Source organism: Megascapheus bottae, chromosome 3 (genome assembly GCF_031878675.1).
Source record: "Megascapheus bottae isolate mThoBot1 chromosome 3, mThoBot2.hap1, whole genome shotgun sequence".
Lineage (NCBI taxonomy): Eukaryota > Metazoa > Chordata > Mammalia > Rodentia > Geomyidae > Megascapheus > Megascapheus bottae.
Genome location: NC_143511.1, coordinates 23050791 through 23073722, shown reverse-complemented (window position 1 = coordinate 23073722; position 22932 = coordinate 23050791). Strand labels below are relative to the sequence as shown.

Genomic DNA, 22932 nt, shown 5'->3' with positions numbered 1-22932 from the left:
CAGAAGTGCTTGGCACATATTCATCTGACAGGTAAGTCTCCAGAATGAATATGAAATTAAGAAATGTAACAAAAACCCCAAGTAATCCCATTAGAAATGGACAAATGACTCCAAGACACTCATCAGAAGAAATACAAATGGCCAACAAACACGAAAAGATGCTATCATTTATCCATCGAAGAAATGCAAATCACTGACTCAGAAATGCAAATCACTGACTCAGAAGGTACAGGCTTAAGGATCTCAAATTTTGAGTCTCATACGATATGACTATTGCAAAAACAAATCAACCCAATTATACTGATTAAACTCAAGCACTCTACCACTTGACCCACATCTCCAGTTCTTTCTTTCTAGTTTTATGAAACTAGAAAGGGTCTCATTGCTAACTTTGGCCTGCTGGTATGTAAGCCTGTCCAGTACTTAGGTACACAGATGGGTCTCATGCCCTGTTTGGGGGAATTTTCTTACAAAGGTTCTAGCTATGATGACTACACAAATACCCTGGACATAAAAAATGGTCCTTTTTTATCAAGGAAGGTCATTCTCTCTTATTGAGCTTTAGGGAATGATATAAAAGGACCCCCATCTAGCCAGTCTGATCAATCCTCCCAATCTATCATGTGACAGACGTTATTCCCTGGTTGTCCTCACATTTCCACTCTGTTGTAGAGACTGGCTCTTGCTGACTTTGGCCTAGGCCAACTTCAACCTTGATTCTTCTTTTCTGCTTCCAAGTAGCTGGGATTAGCAGGTGTACAGATGCCACACCCCATCCTAAGAACCTTATGTGTGCGGATGGGACATGGAAGCCTGCCATTTTCCAGTAAAATGGATGGAACTAGAGGACATTATGCTAAGTGAAATGAGCCAGATACATAAAGACAAGTGTGGAATGTGCCTTGTCCTTTGTGAAAGCTAGAAAAGTTGACTTCAAAGTAGAAAAGGAAGTGAGAACCTGGGACGTGTATGTCCAGGGGAGGGGGGGTAGAACAGGGGACGCTGTACTTGATCAGTACAGTATATGTGCACCTATGCAAAACCACACTAAATACCATTCACATTAATAAACCAGCCAATTACTTTTAAATGCAGAAAACTTGAGAAATATATCCTATAATAGGTCTGATCACTTTCTTTTCACGCCTTTAATGTGGAGATGAGGACCATGGAAGAAGGCAAACAAGCACAGCTGAGTGGTACATTTGTTGTTTTACTGTTAATTTGACACATCTGAACCAAAGCATTCACAATACTTGATATACTTTGAAGAGAATCATATAGTCTTAGACATAACCACAGAACAAGCAGAACAATTAAAACTACATAAGGCCTTAAAATATATCCACAGTGTGTATTATGTCAATATTCATTCATTACAAATTAAGACTACATACCGTTTATTTTTAATTTTCTTTCATTGTTTTATTCAGGCAGGATTCATTCAAGGAAAGGCAACTTAGTTTTTGTGTGTGAGCTTTATTTTATTTTTACTATACTGGTTAATATAAAAACTTACAAATTAAATGTTTTCTTATCTCCAATATTCAGGAGTAAATCCATGAAATTTTCAGATAGTAATCCAAAAGAATAGGTCCTATTTTCAAAAACTGCCAAAGGGGACCAAAGGGACCAGATAGCCAGTCTGTTTGTGGTCTTGAAGAACATCTAGGATTTTCACATTTTCATGTAATGAAGATCACTACGGTTCTATGAGATCAGTCACGACTGAAAACAATTTTGAATATAAAAATCATTGCTGAAACCCTAGATGCCTTTTAAATAACTAAACAAACTTTTAAGTTGTTGCCTCACAGTACCAAACTAGTTAGAATTCAGTGCCACCATGACTTCTCATGTACAAGATAACTAATTGGTAAGTTAACAGATGGCATAAAAATTAAGACTTACTTCATTTTTTCTTGAAGAATAAATGTATAGTAACCAGAAAATACAGAAAAGTCAATGTATTTTACAATAAAATAACCATGTAAGCCTCTATCCCTGTACAACAGGGTTTAGGTCAATTCTAGTTACCTTTCATGTTTTCATTATTTTTTCCTTTGTTTTTACAGTTTATTCTGAGTACTTGAACTGCTTTAGATATACAGCTGTTTGAAAGAATATTACATTTGTATACCAGGATAAGGTTTATTAGTACATTGAGATGTTTTAAAAATACTTATAAACTTGTTTCTGATATGCAAAAGCATTTGGCAATACTTTTACAGCATTTGATTTTATAGAATTAAAATTTCATACAGTACTCATCTTGATGTTTTTTTAAAAAAATGACAAAATATATAAATTACACAGCCTGACTGCATGATACTGTTAGTTCCAGTTTCTAGTTCTGGTAATTAAAACCTTCATTAGGTCTGTTAACAAATCATTACCTGTACATTTATGAAGGCAACTGACATGATTTGCAAACAAAATCTTCAGGTTTTATGTTATTTACCAAGGAGTGCAGTTCAGCAAGAAAAGAAAACCCAGTATGTGAATTTACAGAATCTTACAAATTTACCAGTTCCTGTGACACAAACTGTTTCAACCTTTCAAGGTATTGTCCATAAAGCTCCACATCGTTGTGTCCTGCTCCTTCAACCCACAGAGGCTCCACAGGTCTTTGGCAGCGCTCAAACAATGCGAGGCCATGTGAAAAGTCAATGACCTCATCTTCAGTCCCATGAATTATTAATACTGGAGAGGTGATTTTAGAAATTTTGTCAATACTATAAGGAAAAGAAAGGGGAGAGGAAAAAGAATCAATTAATTATGTATGAAGCAGCTTTTTGGTGCAAGTGTGATGTAACAGAAAATTCCAGAACTGTATGAATCAGCTCAGAAGGAATGGATAACTCAGACTTCCCTAACATTCCAAAGCTGTCTTTACCTGCTGTTTAGGATGATCTGAAGATTTTATCTGTGTATACTTCTATTGTGGTAGAACCAGTTAATAGTCATTCAGGGATACTATCACTTTCTTGCATCTTTTTTTTTTTTTTTTAAAGGTCAGAGAAACAGCTTTCAATAGGAAACAAAATGCATTTCAAGGATGCATTATCACTCTCTGCATTTATTATATTTTCCTGTGTAATCTGGTTTGAAGGCATACTCTACCACAAAAAGAATGTTCTGAAGCTAGAAAGAGGTAACTGGCTCAAAAAGGAAGAAATATGAGAAAATATAATCGAACACAGAGTAAAGATGAAGTAACCCCTCTCCCCCTTTTTTTAGCCAGTCCTGGAGCTTGAACTCAGGGATTGGACACTGTCCTCAAGCTTTCTCAAGGCTAGTGCTCCACTGCTTGAGCCACAGTACCACTTCTGCCTTTTTCTGTGTATGTGGTACCCAGGAATTGAACCAAGGGCTTTGTGCAATGCTAGGCTACCACTCCACCACTATGCCACACTTCTAGCCCCAGTAACCTAATTTGTAACACAGAACTCCAGAAAGCTAGGATTCTTTAACAGGGAATGAAGGCAGGTGGCTAATATAGTTTGTTCAAAATCTGTTTTAAATATATTTAGACCCCATTTTCCAGGTCTTTTCTACCTCCTGAAGCACCTGGTTAACTGTAGCTTGTTTTTCTTCCAAGGCTCGAGGGACTGCAAACTTGACTATCAGAGTTGTCTGACAGCATCATCACACACACACACACACACACACACACACACACACACACACACACACACACACACACACACACACACACACACACACACTGCTTCTTAACACTGCTAGTAGGTAGGCCTTCATCAACCAAAGAGGTTTAGTGTCTTTAGATACTACATCAAATCAACTCTTTAGTTTTCTACTCTTACATATGAGCAGATAGCCAAGAATTATCAGACATCAGAAGAAATATAAGATAGAGATCAAACAAACAAAATTTTTAAAAGGCAACTTGAAGGAGAAAGAAGTTCTGTAGAGAACAAACACTATAATGCTTTGCTTATAAAATTTCTGAGAGAATAAGAATTCTCATAAAATGTGAATGGAATCTTACAAAGGAAGAAAATAACCAGTGAAATACCTCAGGACTATGTCTCTAAGGAGACTATACTATTTGAAGTATATGCTATCCACAAGCTGTTAACATTACAAGAGCAATTTAAACTTAAAAAACAAACAAACAAACAAAAAAAAAACTGTTGGTTCACGCTTGAACTCCTAGCTACTCAGGAGTATGAAACCTTGGAGGACATAGATGACCCCCTTTCAGCTAACAGCAACAAAATTTATTTTTAAGATAACTTTGCTAGTCTAAAACAAAACACAACACCAAACAAGAAACAACCAAATGATAACTTGGCTTTTGGCCTGAGATTCACACAAAAAACTTGTGTATTGCTGCCAACCAAAAAAAAAGAAGACCGGAATTTGCCAGTTCCTCCCTTCTTGTTTTTCTCTTTGAGAAAAAATAGCCATCTATTTTTTTTTCCCCTATCTTGGTGCTTGAACTTCAGGCCTTGGAACTGTCCCTGAGCTCTTTCACTCAAGACTAGCATACTACCACTTTGAGACACAGTGCTACTTCCAGTTTTCTGGTGGAGATGCCTTTCCTGCCAGGGCTGGCTTCAAACTGTGATCCTCAGGTCTCAGCCTCTTGAGTAGCGAAGATTACAGATGTGAGCCACCGGCACTCGGCTTAGGCAACAGTGAAGAGCTTCTTGAGAAAAAAACATGAAGTAGCTGCCCTTCTTTCAAATCTAATAATGTTTATCTGCAGATTTTGTGGTAGCAATACTTTGGTTCATTTAAGACACAACTTTTAGGTTTTTTTTTTTTTTTTGTAAATTAGTATCATTAAAACTAGATATCTGGTCCTCATTTCCTCCTCTAACTGTTCCTTTCTTCCAGTGTTATTTATCTCATTGAATACTAGCTTCTTTTAGCTGCTTAACGCACAAACTTAGGAGAACAATTTGAAAAAGACTTCCTAGTATCCTACATTCATTCTACCAGTAAGTTTTGTCAGTTTTATATCATATGTTTTCTAATTCTAGTCTCCAGTACCAGTACCAGTGCCTAGAGCCTAAGACCTACTTTTCATGTAGATCATGGTAGCTCCAACACCTCAGCCTCCGTACTGTGTTACCCGCCAATACCCTGTTTGAATTCATGGCTCAATGGTGTTTGAATACCTGAAGAAAGTTCTCTTAAAAAATTTCTTGCGCTATATTGAGTACCTTTACTTACTTTGGGAATGCATCAAAACAGTAAGTCTTCTTGGTATCAGGAAAAGCGACTCGCATTCCCGAGGTCAAAGGAGAATGAAGAATAACAGCAGCACTCTCATACCGAGCAGCGAGATCCACAGAGGGTACCGTCCCTATACTTTGGCCATATATAATCACATTTTCAGGACGAATGCCATATCTAAAACATGCAGAAATTTAGAAAAGTTGAACTGTAAGGAAGTGTTCCATCATCCATTTAAAATTTGTTTCTTAGTTATAGCCATCATTTGTAATGCTCCAATAAACTCTATAATTTCAGCTTTATCTGTTTGCTTAGCTGTGCTAAGGTAAAGGTCTTTAAAATTTTCAATATTTCAGAAAAAAAGTAAGTAATTTCTTATATTTCAGTATTCCAACCTATCATCTACTGTTGACAGATGTGGGGATATATGATGTAACAATATTTCAATGGACTGACATTAATGGGCATTTATTGTTGGTGTTTACTTCCCATTCAACATAACAAATGTTTATTATTTCTTTAGGTAGCAAAAACAGCTCAGTTTCTATTTTTTTCCTTTTTGTTGGTACTGAGGCCCAAACTCAGGGCCTCTACTTTATCCACACCAGCTGTGAGATGCTGGCTTGACCACTGGAGCCATAATACCAATTTTTTTTACTGGTTATGTGGTGGTTAAAAGTCTTAAGGCTTTGTCTACTTGAATTAGCTCCAAATCGAGATATCTGGATCTCAGCGTCCTATAACCCATGGTGCCTGACTTTACTTTGTTTTCTAAAATGCTGCATATAGTTATGGTATAGAATGAGTAATAATGTAGAATTTTAGTCAAGATTGGGATCATAAATGGTATTTTATCTTGAAGTTTGCCTTACTTGTAAAAAAATGGGTCAATGTTTGAAAAGATGAACAAATAGACTTGTGAGTTGCTACAAGATCTAATGAACGTTGCTGTAAGAACTCTACTGACTTTAGTTGTAAGGACTCTAAGGACTTTAAAATGCTTTTCCATTTAAAAAGGAAACTACTCACTTTTGGTAGCTAGGATCATTACATAGGAGCTTCTAATCTTTCAGAATTATAAGAAAGCTTTCTAAGAATCTGAATATTCATCAGATAAATTTTTCATGTGTTTTATTCTAGGAGACAAGACTATTTGCCTTAATTACCCAGGTAGTTTAATAAAGTTCTCCACAAATATTTGAAGTACAAACAAGAGGAGGGGTTCCATCTACTATTAATTCAAATGCTACTACACTTGGGAAAGTTTCTATCTTTATTGTAGATCTAGCTGCATATGCTTCACAGAAATGAAGGCATATGCTTGTAATCCCAGCTACTCAGGAGGTAGAGTAAGGATGATTGTGGTTTGAGGCCAGAGCCACCAAAAAGTTAGTGAGATTCTATCTCAAAAACAAGTTAGGTGGGGCTGGGAATGTAGCTTAATGGTAGAGTGCTGGTCAAGCATGCAAGAAGCCCTGGATTTGATTCCTCAGTACCACGTAAACAAAAAAAGGTGGAAGTGGTACTGTGGCTCAAGTGGTAGAGCACTAGCCTTGAGCAAAGGAAGCTCAGGGATAGTGCCCAGGCCTGCAGTTCTAGCCCCAGGACTAGCAAACAAAACAAAAACAAAAACACCTGTTATCTCAGCTATTTGACAGTCTGGCAGACTGGTCAAAAAATCTTATCTAAAGGGTAAACTAAAAACAAAAAAGACTGGAGGACTGACTCCAGTGGTGAAAAGCTTGATTAGAGGGACCCACAACTCAATCTAGTACTGTAAAGATAAAATACAGAAAGAAACAAACAAAAAACTCTAAGCAGCAGCAGTAGCTAAGGAGAATAAACATCTGTAGCACCTGCACACCTCTGGGACTGTGCCTGCTCCCAGCTGGATTAATGGTGACAATTATGGGTTATGGACTAAAGCAAGCAATGGCAAGGCTTTAGAGGGGAAGGGGCAGCTGCTAGCCAGTCACCAGAGAACTCTATACAGTGACGATTTCTGCATAGAAAGAGATAAAAAGAACCTTAAAGATCATCAAATCTAGCTGAGCTGCTTAATGAGCACAAGTTGAACTCACAATAACTCCAAGTCCAGTGCTCTGTTCATGACAGCACACAGAGATAGAGGGTGCGGGGGAAGGCTTCACAATGAGTTACTTTCTGTGGGTTCACCAAGAGATTAAAAACAAAACAACTGAGCTTATTAAAGATAACTAAATTTTCTGAAAAGGAGGTATTATTCAAATAATAATTTTTACTTCCCTTCTTTTTTTTTTTTTTTTAAGCGTGGACCTGTGGCTTGAACTCAGGGAATGGGCGATGTCTCTGAGGTTTATTAGGTTTATTACCACTTGAGCCACAGTTCCACTTTTGACTTCTGGGCAGTTAGTTGAAGACAAGAGTCTCACAGACTTTCCTGCCTGGGCTGGCTTCAAACAAGGATCCTCAGATCTCAGCCTCCAAAGTAGTAAGGACTAATGGTGCTTTGAGCCACTGGTGCATGGCTCAAATAACTCTTTAAGTTCATTTTTTATTTCCCTTTTCTGGTTAGTTAAGCCTTGTTATTTGTGTCAAGTAAAAGACATACAAGGTATACGTATTCTAATTATATACAACTCAATGGAGGATAAAATTCCAGAACCTGAAAAGATCTTGGAGATCATTAAAACTCTTTGTTAAAACAAATAAGGAAAACATGATCAGGAAAGTTTGCTTAGAATTACTAAGTCTCTCAACTGTATTTAAGGTTCAATAAGAGAGAAAATATGAAAATACTACAATAGTAAATGGGGTTATTTAGGAATGTATTATTCTGTTCTTGTTCCTCATTCGCTGGCCACACTAAATGTACTAAAAAAAAAAAAACATATATGTTTCAATCGAAATGCTTTTATGTGTTTTCTCTCAGTACCTTGAAGTCTATATTTCTTCACCGAAGTTTTTGCAGTATTTAAAAATACTGCAATTTTCCAACAGCTACACTACATTCAGCTGGAAGATTTTGGAAAATGGCTACATATATATATATATATATATATATATATGTGTGTGTGTTTGTATATATATATACATATATATATATATATATTTTTTTTTTTTGCCAGTCCTGGGCTTGAGCTCAGGGCCTGAGCACTGTCCTTGGACTTTCTCAAGGGTAGAGCTCTACCACTTGAGCCTCAGCACCACTTCTGGCTTTTTTCTTTCCTATGTATGTGGCACCAAGGAATCAAACCCAGGTCTTCGTGCATGCTAGGCAAACACTCCACCACTAGGACAAACTCCCGGCCCCGCTACTCATATTTTTGATCTTCAAAAAGATTTTCTATAATGCAGTTTAAAAAATTGTAAATTTTTATAGTAATCTTTACCGTTACTGTTAACTGTTACTTTTTTAAATTTGCTTTTATATTTTAATTGATTTAAGAATCACTTTTATATAGAAATTTGCTGAAAGCATAACTCTGTTCTATTTTATGAAGAAAGAAATATACTATTTCTCTTCCTCACTTCTCTCTCACTTAGTTGAGACAGTCTCACTATGTAGACTAGGTAAGCCTGGAACTCACAATTCTTTTAAGAACTTAAGTCAGGTATCCATGTATAATATGAAAATCAACTTATATTAAGGTATCACTATATTTATTGTACACTAATCTGATAAAGAAAATGTGCTAGTCTATAAAATTGAGACATTTTCAAAAAAATGCATAAGTCCCTTAGTGTCTAGAAAGGATTAATGTGATTTCTAGTTTCTAAGTGTACTCTCTGATTTACAGAGAAAACAGCACACACTTTGGTTAAGATTCAAATTAAACAAATAACAATTACAAAAACCTACTTGAACACCACTACTGACAGATCAGGTGAGTAAACTAAGTCACTGCTTTCTCTTATTCTCATGAAGGTTACAAGTTTGAATGACCATTTTATATCATAATCTAGTAATTAAGTTCATAAAATCAAACACTGTCATTGAATTAAAAATTTTTTTTCAAGTCAAAATTACCTTGTCCTAAGAGCAAGCCAAGCAGCTTCAATATCTGCATACAGGTTCTTCTCTGTTGGCTTCCCAGAACTGGCACCATATCCAGAGTAATCATACGAGAATATATTACAATTAATCCGTGATCCCAGTCCTATGTAAAAGCTGCTCATCTGACCGAGATCTACAGCATTTCCATGCGAGAAGAGTAAAGTGTACTTGGCATTGGGCGAGCATCGCACAAACATACAGGCAATTCGGTTGCCTTTACTGGTTCTAGTCATGAAACATTCGATAGCATCTTTTTCTCTAGAAGAGTACTGCCAGTCTGCTCGTTCTGATAGGTGCAAAGTCCAGCGGCTTCCACTTTCATCACACATCAGTGTGTAGGTTGGATCAGGTGGCAAAAATGCTAGTTTTGAAGCAATTTTCCCTGGACAAGGTGGACAGCAGAAGAGGCAACATAGCTCGCTAAATGAAAGATTATTCATCTTCTGAAAGAGAAAAGGAGACAGCAAACATTTTAACAATTGAATATGGATTGTGCATTCTCATACAGCAGGTTAAAACAACATGTGTATAATTGGTGGTCAGAGGCTACTACTATGATGTCAGGTACCCTCTCCAATAGATATTTGGTCTCTTTCAAAAAATATTTTAAATACTGGAGTAAGACAGATATTTCAGGCTAGGAGGCAGATAAATACCAAAGATTAGGTTTTTTATTTTTTATTTTTTTTTTGGTCTGTCGTGGGGCTTGAGCTCTGGGCCCAGCACTGTTCCTGAGCACTTCAGCTCAAGGCTACCACCCTACTACCTCTTGAGCCACAGCACCGTTTTCCAGTTTTCTGGTGATTAACTAGAGATTTTCACGGACTTTAGTGCCTGGGCTGGCTTTGAACCGCAATCCTCAGAATTTAGCCTCCTCAGTAGCTAGGATTACAGGTGTGAGCTACCAGGTGCCCAGCTTTAGTGATAAGTTTTTCAACAAAAATTTTTAATGTGTATATCACTGTGTAAGACAAAAAATTTCAGAATCCCTCAGAGAAGCTAGGGAGTTAGTATATATGATAAAATCAATAGTAGCACTTATGAGGGAAGCATTTGCTATCAGGAATAAATAAATTGCACTTATTTTAATTCTCAAAAGAACTTGTAGATGGATTTAAGCAAAAAAAAACTTGCAGAAGAAGAGGCAGAGGTGGAACTGCAAGTTTTTTTTTCAACAAAATTTGTTTTTATTATTATTATTATTATTGGTCGGTTGGTTGTAGGACTTGAACTCTGGGACTGCACATTGTCCCTGAGCGATAAGTTCAAGGCTACTGCCCTACTCCTTGAGCCACGGTTCCATTTCTGGTTTTCTGGTGGTTAACTTGGGATAAGAGTCCCACAGACTTTTTAGTGCCCGGGGTGGCTTTGAACTGCAATCGTCATATCTCAGCATCCTGAGTAGCTAGGATTACAGGTGTGAGCCACCTCGCCCAGCTGGGTTTTAAGGTTTTCACAAAGGGCTAAACTCAGATGGAGATTCTACCTATGGCCTCCAGCATAGCTGGGACAGCACACATGGACTACCATACCCAGCTTCCTACTAAGATGGTTTCCATTAACTTATTGCCTAGGTTGGCCTTAAACTGTGACCTTTCCAATCACCACTGCTCGGGTAGCTAGGAAGAGCCAGTCTTTCCTACATTCAATAGGGCTTTTGAAACCTTTAGCGAGGGCAACTCCAGTGATGTAACCCTAGCTGTGCCAAAAGCCTATCATGTACACACAGAGCAAGTGGCTCAAGAGAGCTGGTAAAATCCTCATTTACCACTTGCTAGCTATGTGTCCTTAAGTCATTTATTTATCTCTTTGATCTTTGTTTTCTTCTTAAATACAAAGTCAACATTTACTCAAGAGTGCTCGTCGATGCAGCAATGGCATATTAACACAGCAATAGCCATATAGTTGACATACTAGGATGATTAGCTTTCTTCCATTAATATCTTAAAAGTATCCAGCCTGTGCTAACTTAGGGACAACACTTGTAACTAAGGGACAAGGTCTGTTTGATACTGAAATAGTTTTACTTGACAGTATACACTTATCCCTTTTCTGCCCTCAAAGTAAATATAGACTCGCTAAGTTAAGGTGTTGGCCTGGATGGAACAAGAATTAGAACATAAACGACAGCTAGCTGTTCACCCCTAATGGTAAACCTCATGGCTTCCTGAAACCCTGCAGTGAGAATTCCCAGTGTATATTGTAGAGCTTAGTGGGCAAAGAATGTATGATGAATAAGCGGCGACTACTTCTGAATCCAGGTACTGATTTACTATCCTGTGCAGGAGTATAAAAAAGTCTAGTACAAGTGGCAAGGAAGAGAGTTCAAGATGTGTACCAGAGGTGACTCAAGAGAAACACAATGAGGCAAAAGATAGAATACATCAAAGCAGTCTGCTCAGTAATCTGCCTGTATTATTTCTTGTCTTCAGTTGCCTCACATGCCATGTACTGTTGATGTACTAAGGCCAATTAAAGGTGTGACTGGTAAGTCATATATTCCCAGATTGTGTTCCTACTTCAAACCATTAAGTTCTTTTTTTGGCCAGTCTTGGGATTTGAACTCAGAGCCTGGGCATTGTCCTTGGACACTTTTTACTCAAGGCTAGTGCTCTGGCACCTGATCCACAGTGCCACTTCTGGCTTTTTCTGTGTATGTGGTACCAAGGAACTGAACCCAGGGCTTTGTGCATACTAGGCAAGCACTCTACCATTAGGCTATTCTCCCAGACCACCATGAAGATTCTATATACTACAATACATTAGTTTCAAAATATATCTGGCTGCTTGACCACATTCAAGTTATGCTTCTGGGAGTGAGCACCAAGAGAAAAAAGCAGAAAGGAGAAATGCTGCAGCATCAGGGTCTTGTCTTATGAAAACAAAACTGACATTCTTAATGGTGACAGGAGAAATTTTTCCCACTAATCCAGGTAATGAGAAACCATTTAATGACTACTCACAAATTATCACTTTCTAAATAACAGGCTTCCTGCAACACTTGCCCTGCTTTGAAAAAGTAATTGTCTTCTATTTTGTAAGTACAAACAAAACAAAACTAGGTTTTAGAATGATCTGAGCTGTTACTCAGGAAAACCATCTTTTTGTTGTTTGTTGGTCATGGGGGGCTTGAACTTGGGCCTAGGCACTGTCCTTGAGCTCTTCAGCTCTACCCCTGAGCCACAGCCCCACTTCCAGCTTTCCAGTGGTTAACTGTAGATAAGAGCCTCACAGTCGTTAGTGCCCAGGCTGGCTTTGAACCTCAATCCTCAGATCTCAGCCTCCTGAGTAGCTAGGATTACAGGCATGAGCCACTACTCCCAGCTTTATCTTATTCTTGAATTTCTTTAATTACTGAAATAGCTTGACACATTTAGAAAACTTTTTTCTTCAACTTTAAAATTTGAGTAAAAATGTAATTTACTAGTTATTACAAGAAAAATGCTGAAAAGTTAAGGCAGTAAATAACTAAATGATAAAAGGACATAAAACAGCATACAAAAGTAGAACATTATGCAGCAGAAGAATCAGAAATTCTGAGCCATACAACAGGATTTAAGACATAGCTATAAATCAATTTTTAAAAGTGAATACTACAGGAAGTGGCGCTATGGCTCAAAGTTTGAAGCTAGCCTGGACACAAAAGTCCATGAGACTCTTACCTCCAGTCAACCACCAAAGAGCTGGAAGTAGAAATTGTGGTGCAGGTGGTAAAAGTATAGCCTTGAGCACAAAAACTCAGGGATAGGGCTCAGGCCCCAAGATTGGCGGGCACATGAGATCTTGGCGGGCACATGAGATCACACACAGACACACACACACATACAGAGAGACAGAGACAGACAGACAGACAGAGAGAGGGGGGGGGAATGAGTTCCATTCCTATTAAAAGCAACAAACAAAATGGGAAAATAAAGGCTTTTCTTTACATAGATATTTTTGGGAGTAAGGGGGGGGTTAGGAACTGAGCCCAGGATTGCATAAGTGAGGCAAACACCCTCCACAGAAAAGTCTTACTTTACCAACAGCAGAGAGAAACTTCCTAAGGCTGTATGAAATAATTTAAGAATGTGCTTCTCCTGATAACATTTTCCTACTTAACGACAAAGGAAAAGAATGCACATCTGAATTCTTTTCCAGCCAAACAGGAAGGGTGATGTTTAAAGTGGACTTACATAGAACGACTTACTATATTTGCTTCCTTTCACAACACAGGAAATTACGAAAATGACTCCTGTAAATTTTTGTTGTAATAATTTAATATAAAACCTTTTAATCTATTAATGCAGATCAATTTATTACTACCACTTATATAGAACAATGGATTTTTGTAAGATTCAAAATTCTGGTATACTGGAAAGAACTAGTATGCAAAAGTCTCCTAAGTTAGGCTTAGGTGAACATTAAAAAGAATGTGAAGATCTTTTTCTTCATTTTCCGTGGTATTTTGACAACTATACTCTCAATGGTGTTTGTGCTGACTGAGGGTCATATATAGAGTGTAAGTAAGATATACTTAAACAACTTAATACTGCAATATTAGATGTCATGTGAGGAAATGTACCATGAAGTCTTATATGAATTAACAAAGATGTAGCTCTATTTTTGGATAAATATGGGAAAATTATATCCTGGCATTCTGTGTTATGGAAAGTCAAAAAAGGTCATATCATGTACAGAACCCCCAACTATTTCAAGAGAGTTATAACAAACTCTTTTATGACTACTCTACGTAATTCATAGTGACTCCTTTAAAAACCAGGCTTCTTGCCAGGCACTGATGGCTCACACTTGTAATCCCGGCTATTCAGGAGTCTGAGATCTGAAGGCTAAAGTTTAAAGTTAGCCAAGGAAGGAAAAATTCATTAGACTCTTATCTTCAATTAACCACCAAAAGCCAGAAGTGGAGCTGTGACTCAAAGTGGAAGAACACTAGCCTTGAACACAAAAACGTGGGGGCAGTGCCCAGGCCCTGAGTTCAAGCCCAAGAACTAGAAGAAAAGATACAAAGAAGGAAGGAAGGAAGGAAAGAAGGAAAGAAGGGAGGGAGGGAAGGAGGGACTGAAGGAGGGGAGACAGGGCAGACAGGTAGGCAGGCAGGCAGCCTACATATTCAAGTTCCAGTGATCATTAACAGAAATACTTTGGAAATGCCTTTTTAGAGTTTATTACAGGTTTATTACAGGTATGTAACACCATGCCTTGCTTCCTCATTCATCATTCATCATTCATTCATTCATTCATTCATTCAGTGTTGCTGCAAACTGAACCCTGGATCTTGTGTATGCTAAGTGTTCTACCCATTGATACTTATTTTGATTATAAAAATTAAAGCCTAGAGCTGGGCACAGGCTGTAATCCTAGCTACTCAGGAGGCCGAGATCTGAGGATCGAGGTTCAAAGTCAGCTCTGGCATTAAAGTCTGTGAGAATCTTATCTCCAATTAACTACCAGAAAACCCGAAGTGGTGTTGTGGCTCAAGGGTTAGGGTGGTAGCCTTGAGCTGAAGGGCTCAGGGACAACGCCTAGGCCCAGAGTTCAAGTCCTACAACCAAAAAACAACAAAAAAAAATTAAAGCCTAATGTGGATGAACTGAACCTGAGTCCCTGAACTCTGTTTTTAAATAATATTAGTAGGCATCATCCTAATATAAGTGGTAGTAATAAACTGATCTGCATTAATAGATTAAAAGGTTTTATATTAAATTATTACAACAAAAATTTACAAGAGTCATTTTTTTACCACTCTTATCAAGTGGCCAGTGTATCAAATTGAACAGTATAGAACGAACATTTACAAGTCATATAGGGCAATACTGAACTGAAACTTCAGAAGTTCAGACAATTTAGAACAAGAAATTATAGCTTATATTCTAGCATCAAAAGCTGGGGCTCATTTCATTTTGGGTTGTGGCTTTCTCAAAGTACATGCAGGCAGGTCTGATAAAAAGTACATTTAAGTAAATGAATTTACCTACATGACACTATTTTAGAAAACTGCCTCTTGATGAAAATACAATATAAAAACAATTTTTATCCTAGTAATAATGTAAAAAGCCATTTAAAATATGTAATGTAAACCAACTGGATTATCTGTATGTTTCAATGTATCATTTTGGTTAGTTATCAAAAACATGCATTTCTTGACAGATTCCTCATAAACTGAACCTGTACCAGCAAGTCCTTTAAAAAAAAAAAAGAACAACTATAAAAAGCACCCATGTCTTACACCTATAATCCTAGCTACTCAGGAGGTTGAGAACTGGAGGTTATAAATTTGAAGACACCCAGATAGAAAAGTCCTTGAGACTCCATCTTCAAAATAACCAACAACAGAGCCAGACTGAGGGCATGGTTCTTAGTGGTAGAGCAGCAGTGGAGGAAGCAAGAAATCACAAGGCCCAACAAACAATTGTAAATCATCTTGTGACTATTAGCCAACTAATTTCTTGACACATTCTAAACAGTATTTTAAATAATTATAATCCTGATGATATACGTGAGCAATGCCCTTAACAAGTGAATCAGGACTTCCTGACTAAGCAGAAGGACAGGTTACAGATTTCTGTACGTTAATACCAAATTCTCATAAAACTTTTGGTGACCATAAAGATCTCAGAGCTTCAAAGACACACCTCTACATATTGCTGAGTATAAGCTAAAACATGAACAGACACATGTCTTCCCTTAGCCATCAAGCTTTTGTTACTTCTAATGTATAACTTTCAGGGACTGTATCTTCAAAGTTCATATAAAAGCTGTTATATCGCACTGCCTCTAGAAGCATTCCACAAATATACATTAGTTCTTCCTCTTGTAAGAATTAAAAAATGTTTCTGAGAAACTTCAGGAGAATATGGAACATATCCCATAGCATATACTATTTGTAGTACAATATAATCTAATCCAAATAGTCAACATTTAGAAAACTTAACTGAATATAAAAGATGAATATAACTTTTTTTAAAAAGAAAGCTCAGTGGGTATGATAGGCCAAATCTGTTCTCCAGGGTTTACAAGAGGAAGAGGTAAAAGGGAGGAAGATGTAGGAGGTTTATGGTTCTAGACTGCCCCGGGGGAAAAAGTAGGAAGAGATCATATATGAAACATAAACTAAGCCAGGAGTTCAACTCTAGTATTGCCAAAAAACAAAGCAAAACAAAATATTGTTCTTGCTGTATATATACAATCCTTTCAACTGTAGAATACTATTTTTGTTTTTTCTGTTTTGATCATCTGTGTTTTTCAAGTGTTTGTTCTTTGGGTTTTCATTGCTTCCTGATTTGTTGATGTTTATGAACAAAGAACTAAATTGTGTTCTTTTTCTTTTGTTTGTTTGCCTTGGGGCTTAAACTCAGGGACTAAGCCTGTTCCTAAGATTTTCTTTTTCTTTTTCTTTTTTTTTTTTTGTGCAAGGCTAGCACTTGAGCCACAGCTACACTTCTTGGTGTTGGGTGGTTAGTTCGAGATGACAGTTTCATGGACCTTTCTGCTGCCTGAGCTAGCTTTCAACCTTAAATTGCAGATCTCAGCCACTTGAATAGCTAGAATTATAAGTATGAACCACCAGTGCCTGGTTTATGTTTCACTTGTTTTGCTGTAGACTTGTTGACCCAGAATCTTCTGACTCCTACTTTTGTATGCTTGTGCTATAACCATAACCATGAGCATGCAGATGTAATTTCTATATATTCTTCTTCTAACATATCTATGTTACCCCCCATATCCATGTGTTCTGTTAATCATTTTCCAGGTAACTGAAGATTCTCCCTAAGTATTCTAGAACATAGTACAGCTTTGGCTCAGGAGTGTAATTAAAGAGTTCTCATAGGTATACTACCAAATTCTTATTTGTACATTACTTTCTTCATACTTCCATACTTGTTAGGATTCCTTTAAGTGCTTGGTTTTTAAGGGTAATGGGATAATGCTGTTTTTTTGTTGTTGTTGTTTTGAGATAATATCTCAATATGTAGTCCAGTCTTGCCTTGAATTCATGATCTCACTGTTGCATATGAGATACCTAAAGACAGTAATGCTTTTAGAGATTTTTATGGATATTGCTTGAGAAATTGAACTAGTTCCCTTCTTTTCCAAGTTTTCAGAGTTTTAAAGAAACAACACAAAACCAATCTTCAGTTTTTGCAATAACTTAATATGTGCCTTTAACACATATTAAGTGCATTTTAAAATCTACAATAATAGATTCAGTACATAGCTAGATGTGGTTTGTTAGGTCTGCCTTAGGGCTTGTAATTGAGAATGAGCTTTAATTGTCCTCTTTCATACTGTTTTTTTAAAGCTTTTGCATTAAAATTATATTAACCTCATAAAAGCTGGGGAGCATTTTCTCTCAATGCTAAACTGTGCGTTCTCATAGTTAATAATAATTAGATTCACCCCCAAATCTTCCCCCACATAATTCTGTGCTTTCTGTTGTATCTTGCTGTTTTTTGTATTTTAATTAGCTAACACTGCTGAAGAGGCCAAGTGTAGCAGCACATATATGTAATCCCAGCCCTCGGGAGGCAGGAAGACTGTAAGCAGAATCAAACCTGGGTTACATAGTGAAGCACTATCTCAACAACAGCAACAACAAAATTCTGTTGTGGCTCTTGCAGTGCTTACAAAAATGGATATTTCAGAAAACAAACTTGTCTATTGCATAGAAACTACGGCACCTTGATTGTGCAAAGCTTTATATATACATTACATTTGTGGAATTTATGGATTTAATGCTCAGTCTCAACTACTGAAAGAGAAATGTAGACATATATCCCCAAAAGAAGGCAAATAATGGAACCTGTATCATGCAAGTTTGTCCTTCAAATTAACTAAATAAACAGTATCTACTACAAATCTGAAATTCAAACTGAGGTTGTTCAGGAAGGAGTAAAGACTGAGGTTCTACATCAGTTGTAGATAACAGTTTTATCTCAAAAGTTCTGAATCTGGACTTCGATGCCATTTCTCTGAAAGACTGGCAGGCTCACGGGGGTATGTGTTATCAGACATGGGAGTGAGCAGTGGGATTGGTAGTACATACACTAACTGGCTCATAGCCAGTCCTTGATTAGGTCTTTTCCAGCTGGAGATGAAGGGATATGTGGCTACTTTGTTGCCTTCTACCTAGATTTTTCCCTTCACTCTTATGGACTTGGATAAATGGCTTAATTGATTTAAAGTCAACCTAATCTCCATGTTCAAAAGTACATAAAACCATCTATCTCATTCTACATCAATTAAAGCCAGGCTTCTACATTGTCAGAAAGAAGAAAGCAAGGCCCAGGAGGTACTGGAAAGGGCCAGGCAAACCTGTTAACTAGTATACAACTTGCTTAAAGGAGAAACTAGTCACAAGGCTGAGAATTACTAAATCCAACAGGGGCCCTGTGTAAATGATAACTAAAGTGGATCTAAGTCAACAAATATGATTACCATTAAAAATGATGATGATTCTGACTCTGGGAAGCAGTGTGGAGGTTTCTTAAAGAACTGAAAATAGACCTTCCCTACGATTCCGCCATACCACTCCTGGGCATCTATCATGAACATCATAACCCAAGATATAAGGACACCTGCTCAGCTATGTTCATCTCTGCACTATTCACAATAGTCAGGCGATGGAAACAATCCAGATGCCCTACTGCAGATGAATGGATACAGAAAATGTGGTACATATATACACAATGGAATTCTACATAGCCAACACACAAGATAAAATAATGGCATTCGCAGGGAAGTGGATGAATCTAGAGTGAATCATGTTGAGTGAGACAAGTCAAGACCAAAGGAATAAAAGGCGCATGGTATCCTTAATATGTGGCTATTAGATCTAAACAGTACAAGAGCGAGGATTCAATATTTACATACCCAGTGCTATGGATATGGTACTGGAAATATAAACACAACTACACAGACATAAAAATTTATGACTCTATAGACACGTTTTATTACATACATTATTATGTATCTACGACATACAAACCCTCAGCCTAACTTTAATTATGTACTAAAAACTAAGTGCCAGTGATTGTATATAGAGATCCCTTCTTGAATACTTGTATGTTAAATGTCATTTGAAATATGATGTAAAAATCAATGTTAATAAATTCTTAAATAAAAAAGGATCATGATTCTGTCTGTAATTCATTGCAACAGGGCATTTAAACAAGAATAGCCCCCCTTAAATTCCTCAACCAGGAAATAACCCAAGGTTACTAGATTTATTTTAAAAAAATTAATGTTACATTTTTCCATCTTAAGAACCAGACTCTATTAGAAGCCACAGACATGGCAGAGTCCTAAGCATTGAAAAATTTGTAGCAATAAAGTACTGAAGGCATACTCATAGTATGATCAAAACTCATTGTAAACAAGCTACCATGTGATGAGTAGTAGTGGGTGGATGTGTATATTACATAGGAAATATACATGTTACATAAGAAGTATACCCTAGAGATCTAGGAGAGGCTTTGACAAGTAGTGTGTATTTATGCTGCTCCATCACTATCTTTCAGTGAGCGCTGAGGCTGGCTGAACAGACATTATCAATCCCATGATTACATACCGCTTGGAAGTTTTAGTCTTTATCTCCCCATAATGTCAACAGTATATTCATGGGTTTCAGAGGTTGCTATCAGGGAGGTATCCTTAGATGTAGAAGCCAAGAAATTATAACCCCTTAAAGATGGGCTACACTAGTATTTACATGCCCAAGGCCTGCAAATGCAAAAAGATACTGTATTGTCTCTCTGGATGTGTTCTACATTAATTAATAGGTCATTTTGCATTTGAGAAATCATTTTCTATTAATATTTCTCTTATTTGTTAAGTCCTTTTTCATATATGCCTTTTTTGTCATTTCAATGTAAGTATGCATTAAGTCTATTACACAAATAATGTGAATGATATGTCAGTCCTTACCAATGTGGCCTCTAGTTTGTTACCTACATACAATTTGACTATATAAACAGCTATCTTCCCATCTCCTCTTCCGCTGGCTGCCGGGCACTATTGCTTATTCATGCTCTTCTACAGAAGTATCTGAAGAGACATCACTGTTTCTAAGACATGTATCAAGCACTTGTTACAGGTTCTTATTACCTTCCTGGCATTAGGAAGGTTATGTGCCTTTTGTACATTTTCTTCAAGTATATAACAAGAATAATCATTTCCAGGAACAAATTAAATGCCTAAAGAAAATAAGAACAATACACTTAAAAAATGTGAGTCAATTGTTTTTCCAAAATCTTAGGCAAATCATTACAGCTCCAGGGTCTGTATCCTCATTTGCAATCTAAAGACAACTAGGCTAACATTTATTAAAGTAGGATTCTCTCCTTTCTCTCCCTTCTCTACCTCCCTCCTTTCCCTCTCAACAGGCTTTCCTTAAATTGTTCAGGCTGGTCTTAAAATCACAATCTTCCTGTCTCAACCTCCAAGAGTAACTGGGATTATGTGTGCCATCATGCCTAGTATAAAAAAACAAAAACCCCCCAAAAAACCCAACTCTTACAAATTCACATGCCCCTTAGTAAACTGATAAATAGCTATATATTAACTATATGTAGAGAAGCATCAGAAACCAGCAAGAAATTAAGAGACATCAAGGATAAGATAGGATTTCCAATATCAGAAAGAAAACCCTTCTGGCTAAATATGAAGGCATATTTTACATGAATGACTGTGGGTAATAAACAAAGCTGAAGGAACAGACTGAAAAGAAAAAACATATGGGAAAGGGTAGGATTTGGTGACTGTCCAATGATATATATTGTAGTTCTTTCTGGTGAGGACCGTGAAGCATTCATTTAGAGGTCATGGTATCTAAGCCTACAGGGACTTAAGACTCAACTGGAGAATTTCACAGGACTGGTGGGCGACTTCAGCAAAGTAACTGGATAACTCATGCACTAAGAATGAATGTTATGGGTATAATTTCAAGGTCTTAAATGTAAGATTATGAAAAAGGAACATAACGCATACCTGATCCATGAAGGTAAGTCAAACACACGTAGAAAATTAACAAATGCATATTTTATAATTTGTATAATTTATATTGTACTGTATAACCACATCTTTCAGTTAAACAGACATACTTTACTACTACTACTGTGCTTCTTCAGATTTCTTAATTTTTCAGAGTAGAAATAATGTCACTTGCTAGTACATACAATGAAGATAATTATGATTTGCTGGTATTCCAGTGATTTTTCTAAAAAACAAAAAAATCTTTGGAAAGAGTAGTAAGAACATAATAAGAACAACTTTTCCTTCTTTACAGTCAACTTCTAAGTCTGAAAATTATTTTAGCCAAAGTTGACAGAGATCAGAAGTTGTTGACTAAGTAATGCAAATAGGGAATTTGGAGTAAAGGGTAATGGGAACAGAGGTTTGTAACATTTGACACAACTTCTTTGCGAATATACTAGACTTGAAGACTCACTAAATATCAAGAATTAAAGACAGCTTCAACCTTTAGTTTTCAATATTCAACAAGTTTAGAATACTTGTTTGGGAAGACAAAAAGCAAGCATTTAAGATGGGCAATCTATGTGTCCTTACAAAGGTCATCAACTGGGTTAGAAAACAATACTCTACCACTGAGCTACACTACACCCACAACCTATTACCTAGTTTTCTTCCCTTGCCCTCCCCTTCATCAGTCATGGGGGCTTGAACTCTATGCCTTCATGCTGTCCCTGAGCTCTTCAGCTCAAGGCTACCGCCCTACCTCTTGAGTCACAGGGCCACTTTTAGCTTTCTAGTGGTTAACTGGAGAGAAGATTCTCACAGATTTTAGTGCCTGACTTTGAACCTTTATCCTCACATCTTAGCCTCCTGAGTAGCTAGGATTACAGGTGTGAGCCACAGCACCCAGCTTCATTACCTAGATTTCTGAGGACCATTATACAGTTTATGTTAACTAGAATCTGATTCCATAGTCTACTAAAAATATTGAGCATATCTCTAAAGGAATAACTTGAGGGAACATGTTGAAAACAAGCCAAAATGCTATCACAAAAGCAATGATCATTGACCAAAAGTTTAAAAAAAAAAAAACAAAGCAACTGGGAAGTTATGGGAATTTCTGTTCCCTTGGAGAAGGGAAACACAGGCAGCTCTTGTATTTGGTGAGATTACTATTGTAGTAGCCCCTGGCTTTGAGAAAAGGCGATTGATTAGGGTAATACAGAGCTAGTAAACAGAAGGAACAACTCAAAATATGAGTAAACAAATGAAAAAACGAGAATAAAAGAATTTCTTTCATTTTCAGGTTGTCACATCTGTACATTCTTTTATAGACAGTCTAAATCAGCTGAAGAACTCTGTGGTAACTTCTCTCCACACCTTAATAAAACCAAACTTTCTTCACAGATCCTTTAAGGCTTGCATACATTGGTCTTAGCTCCCTCCCTCAACTGTTTCCTGATACTCTCTCCTTTCATTACTATTGTTGAGGTCTCATTCATTATCGTTTAATACCTGAAGAGCACAAAGCTGTTTCCACATTAGGGTATACATCTATTCTTTACTTCCTCTCTATTCCAGTCTCAAATGCCATTCTTTCAAAAAGATCTGTCTCACATTTAAGTTAGGTTATTTGCTCATAGCAACAAGTCCTTCAGCTGAAAATTGTGATTCCTGTCATGTATTCACTGTGGGCACACTTGATTAATGCCTGT

General features: G+C 37.0%; 1 protein-coding gene across 3 annotated transcripts in view; it reads right to left on the bottom strand.

Moving 5' to 3' along the window:
• Positions 1-1193: 1193 nt before the first annotated feature.
• Positions 1194-22932, bottom strand: part of Abhd17b (abhydrolase domain containing 17B, depalmitoylase) — a 33214-nt gene continuing 11475 nt past the window's right edge. For all 3 annotated transcript variants that reach the window (XM_090329643.1, XM_090329645.1, XM_090329644.1), the window contains exons 2-4: positions 9218-9687; positions 5206-5385; positions 1194-2735 (exon numbers count right to left, since the gene is read on the bottom strand). In XM_090329643.1, coding sequence (XP_090185769.1) covers positions 2516-2735; positions 5206-5385; positions 9218-9684 — 867 coding nt within the window. In that variant the 5' untranslated portion in view covers positions 9685-9687 and the 3' untranslated portion in view covers positions 1194-2515. The remainder of the gene's footprint in view (positions 2736-5205; positions 5386-9217; positions 9688-22932) is intronic.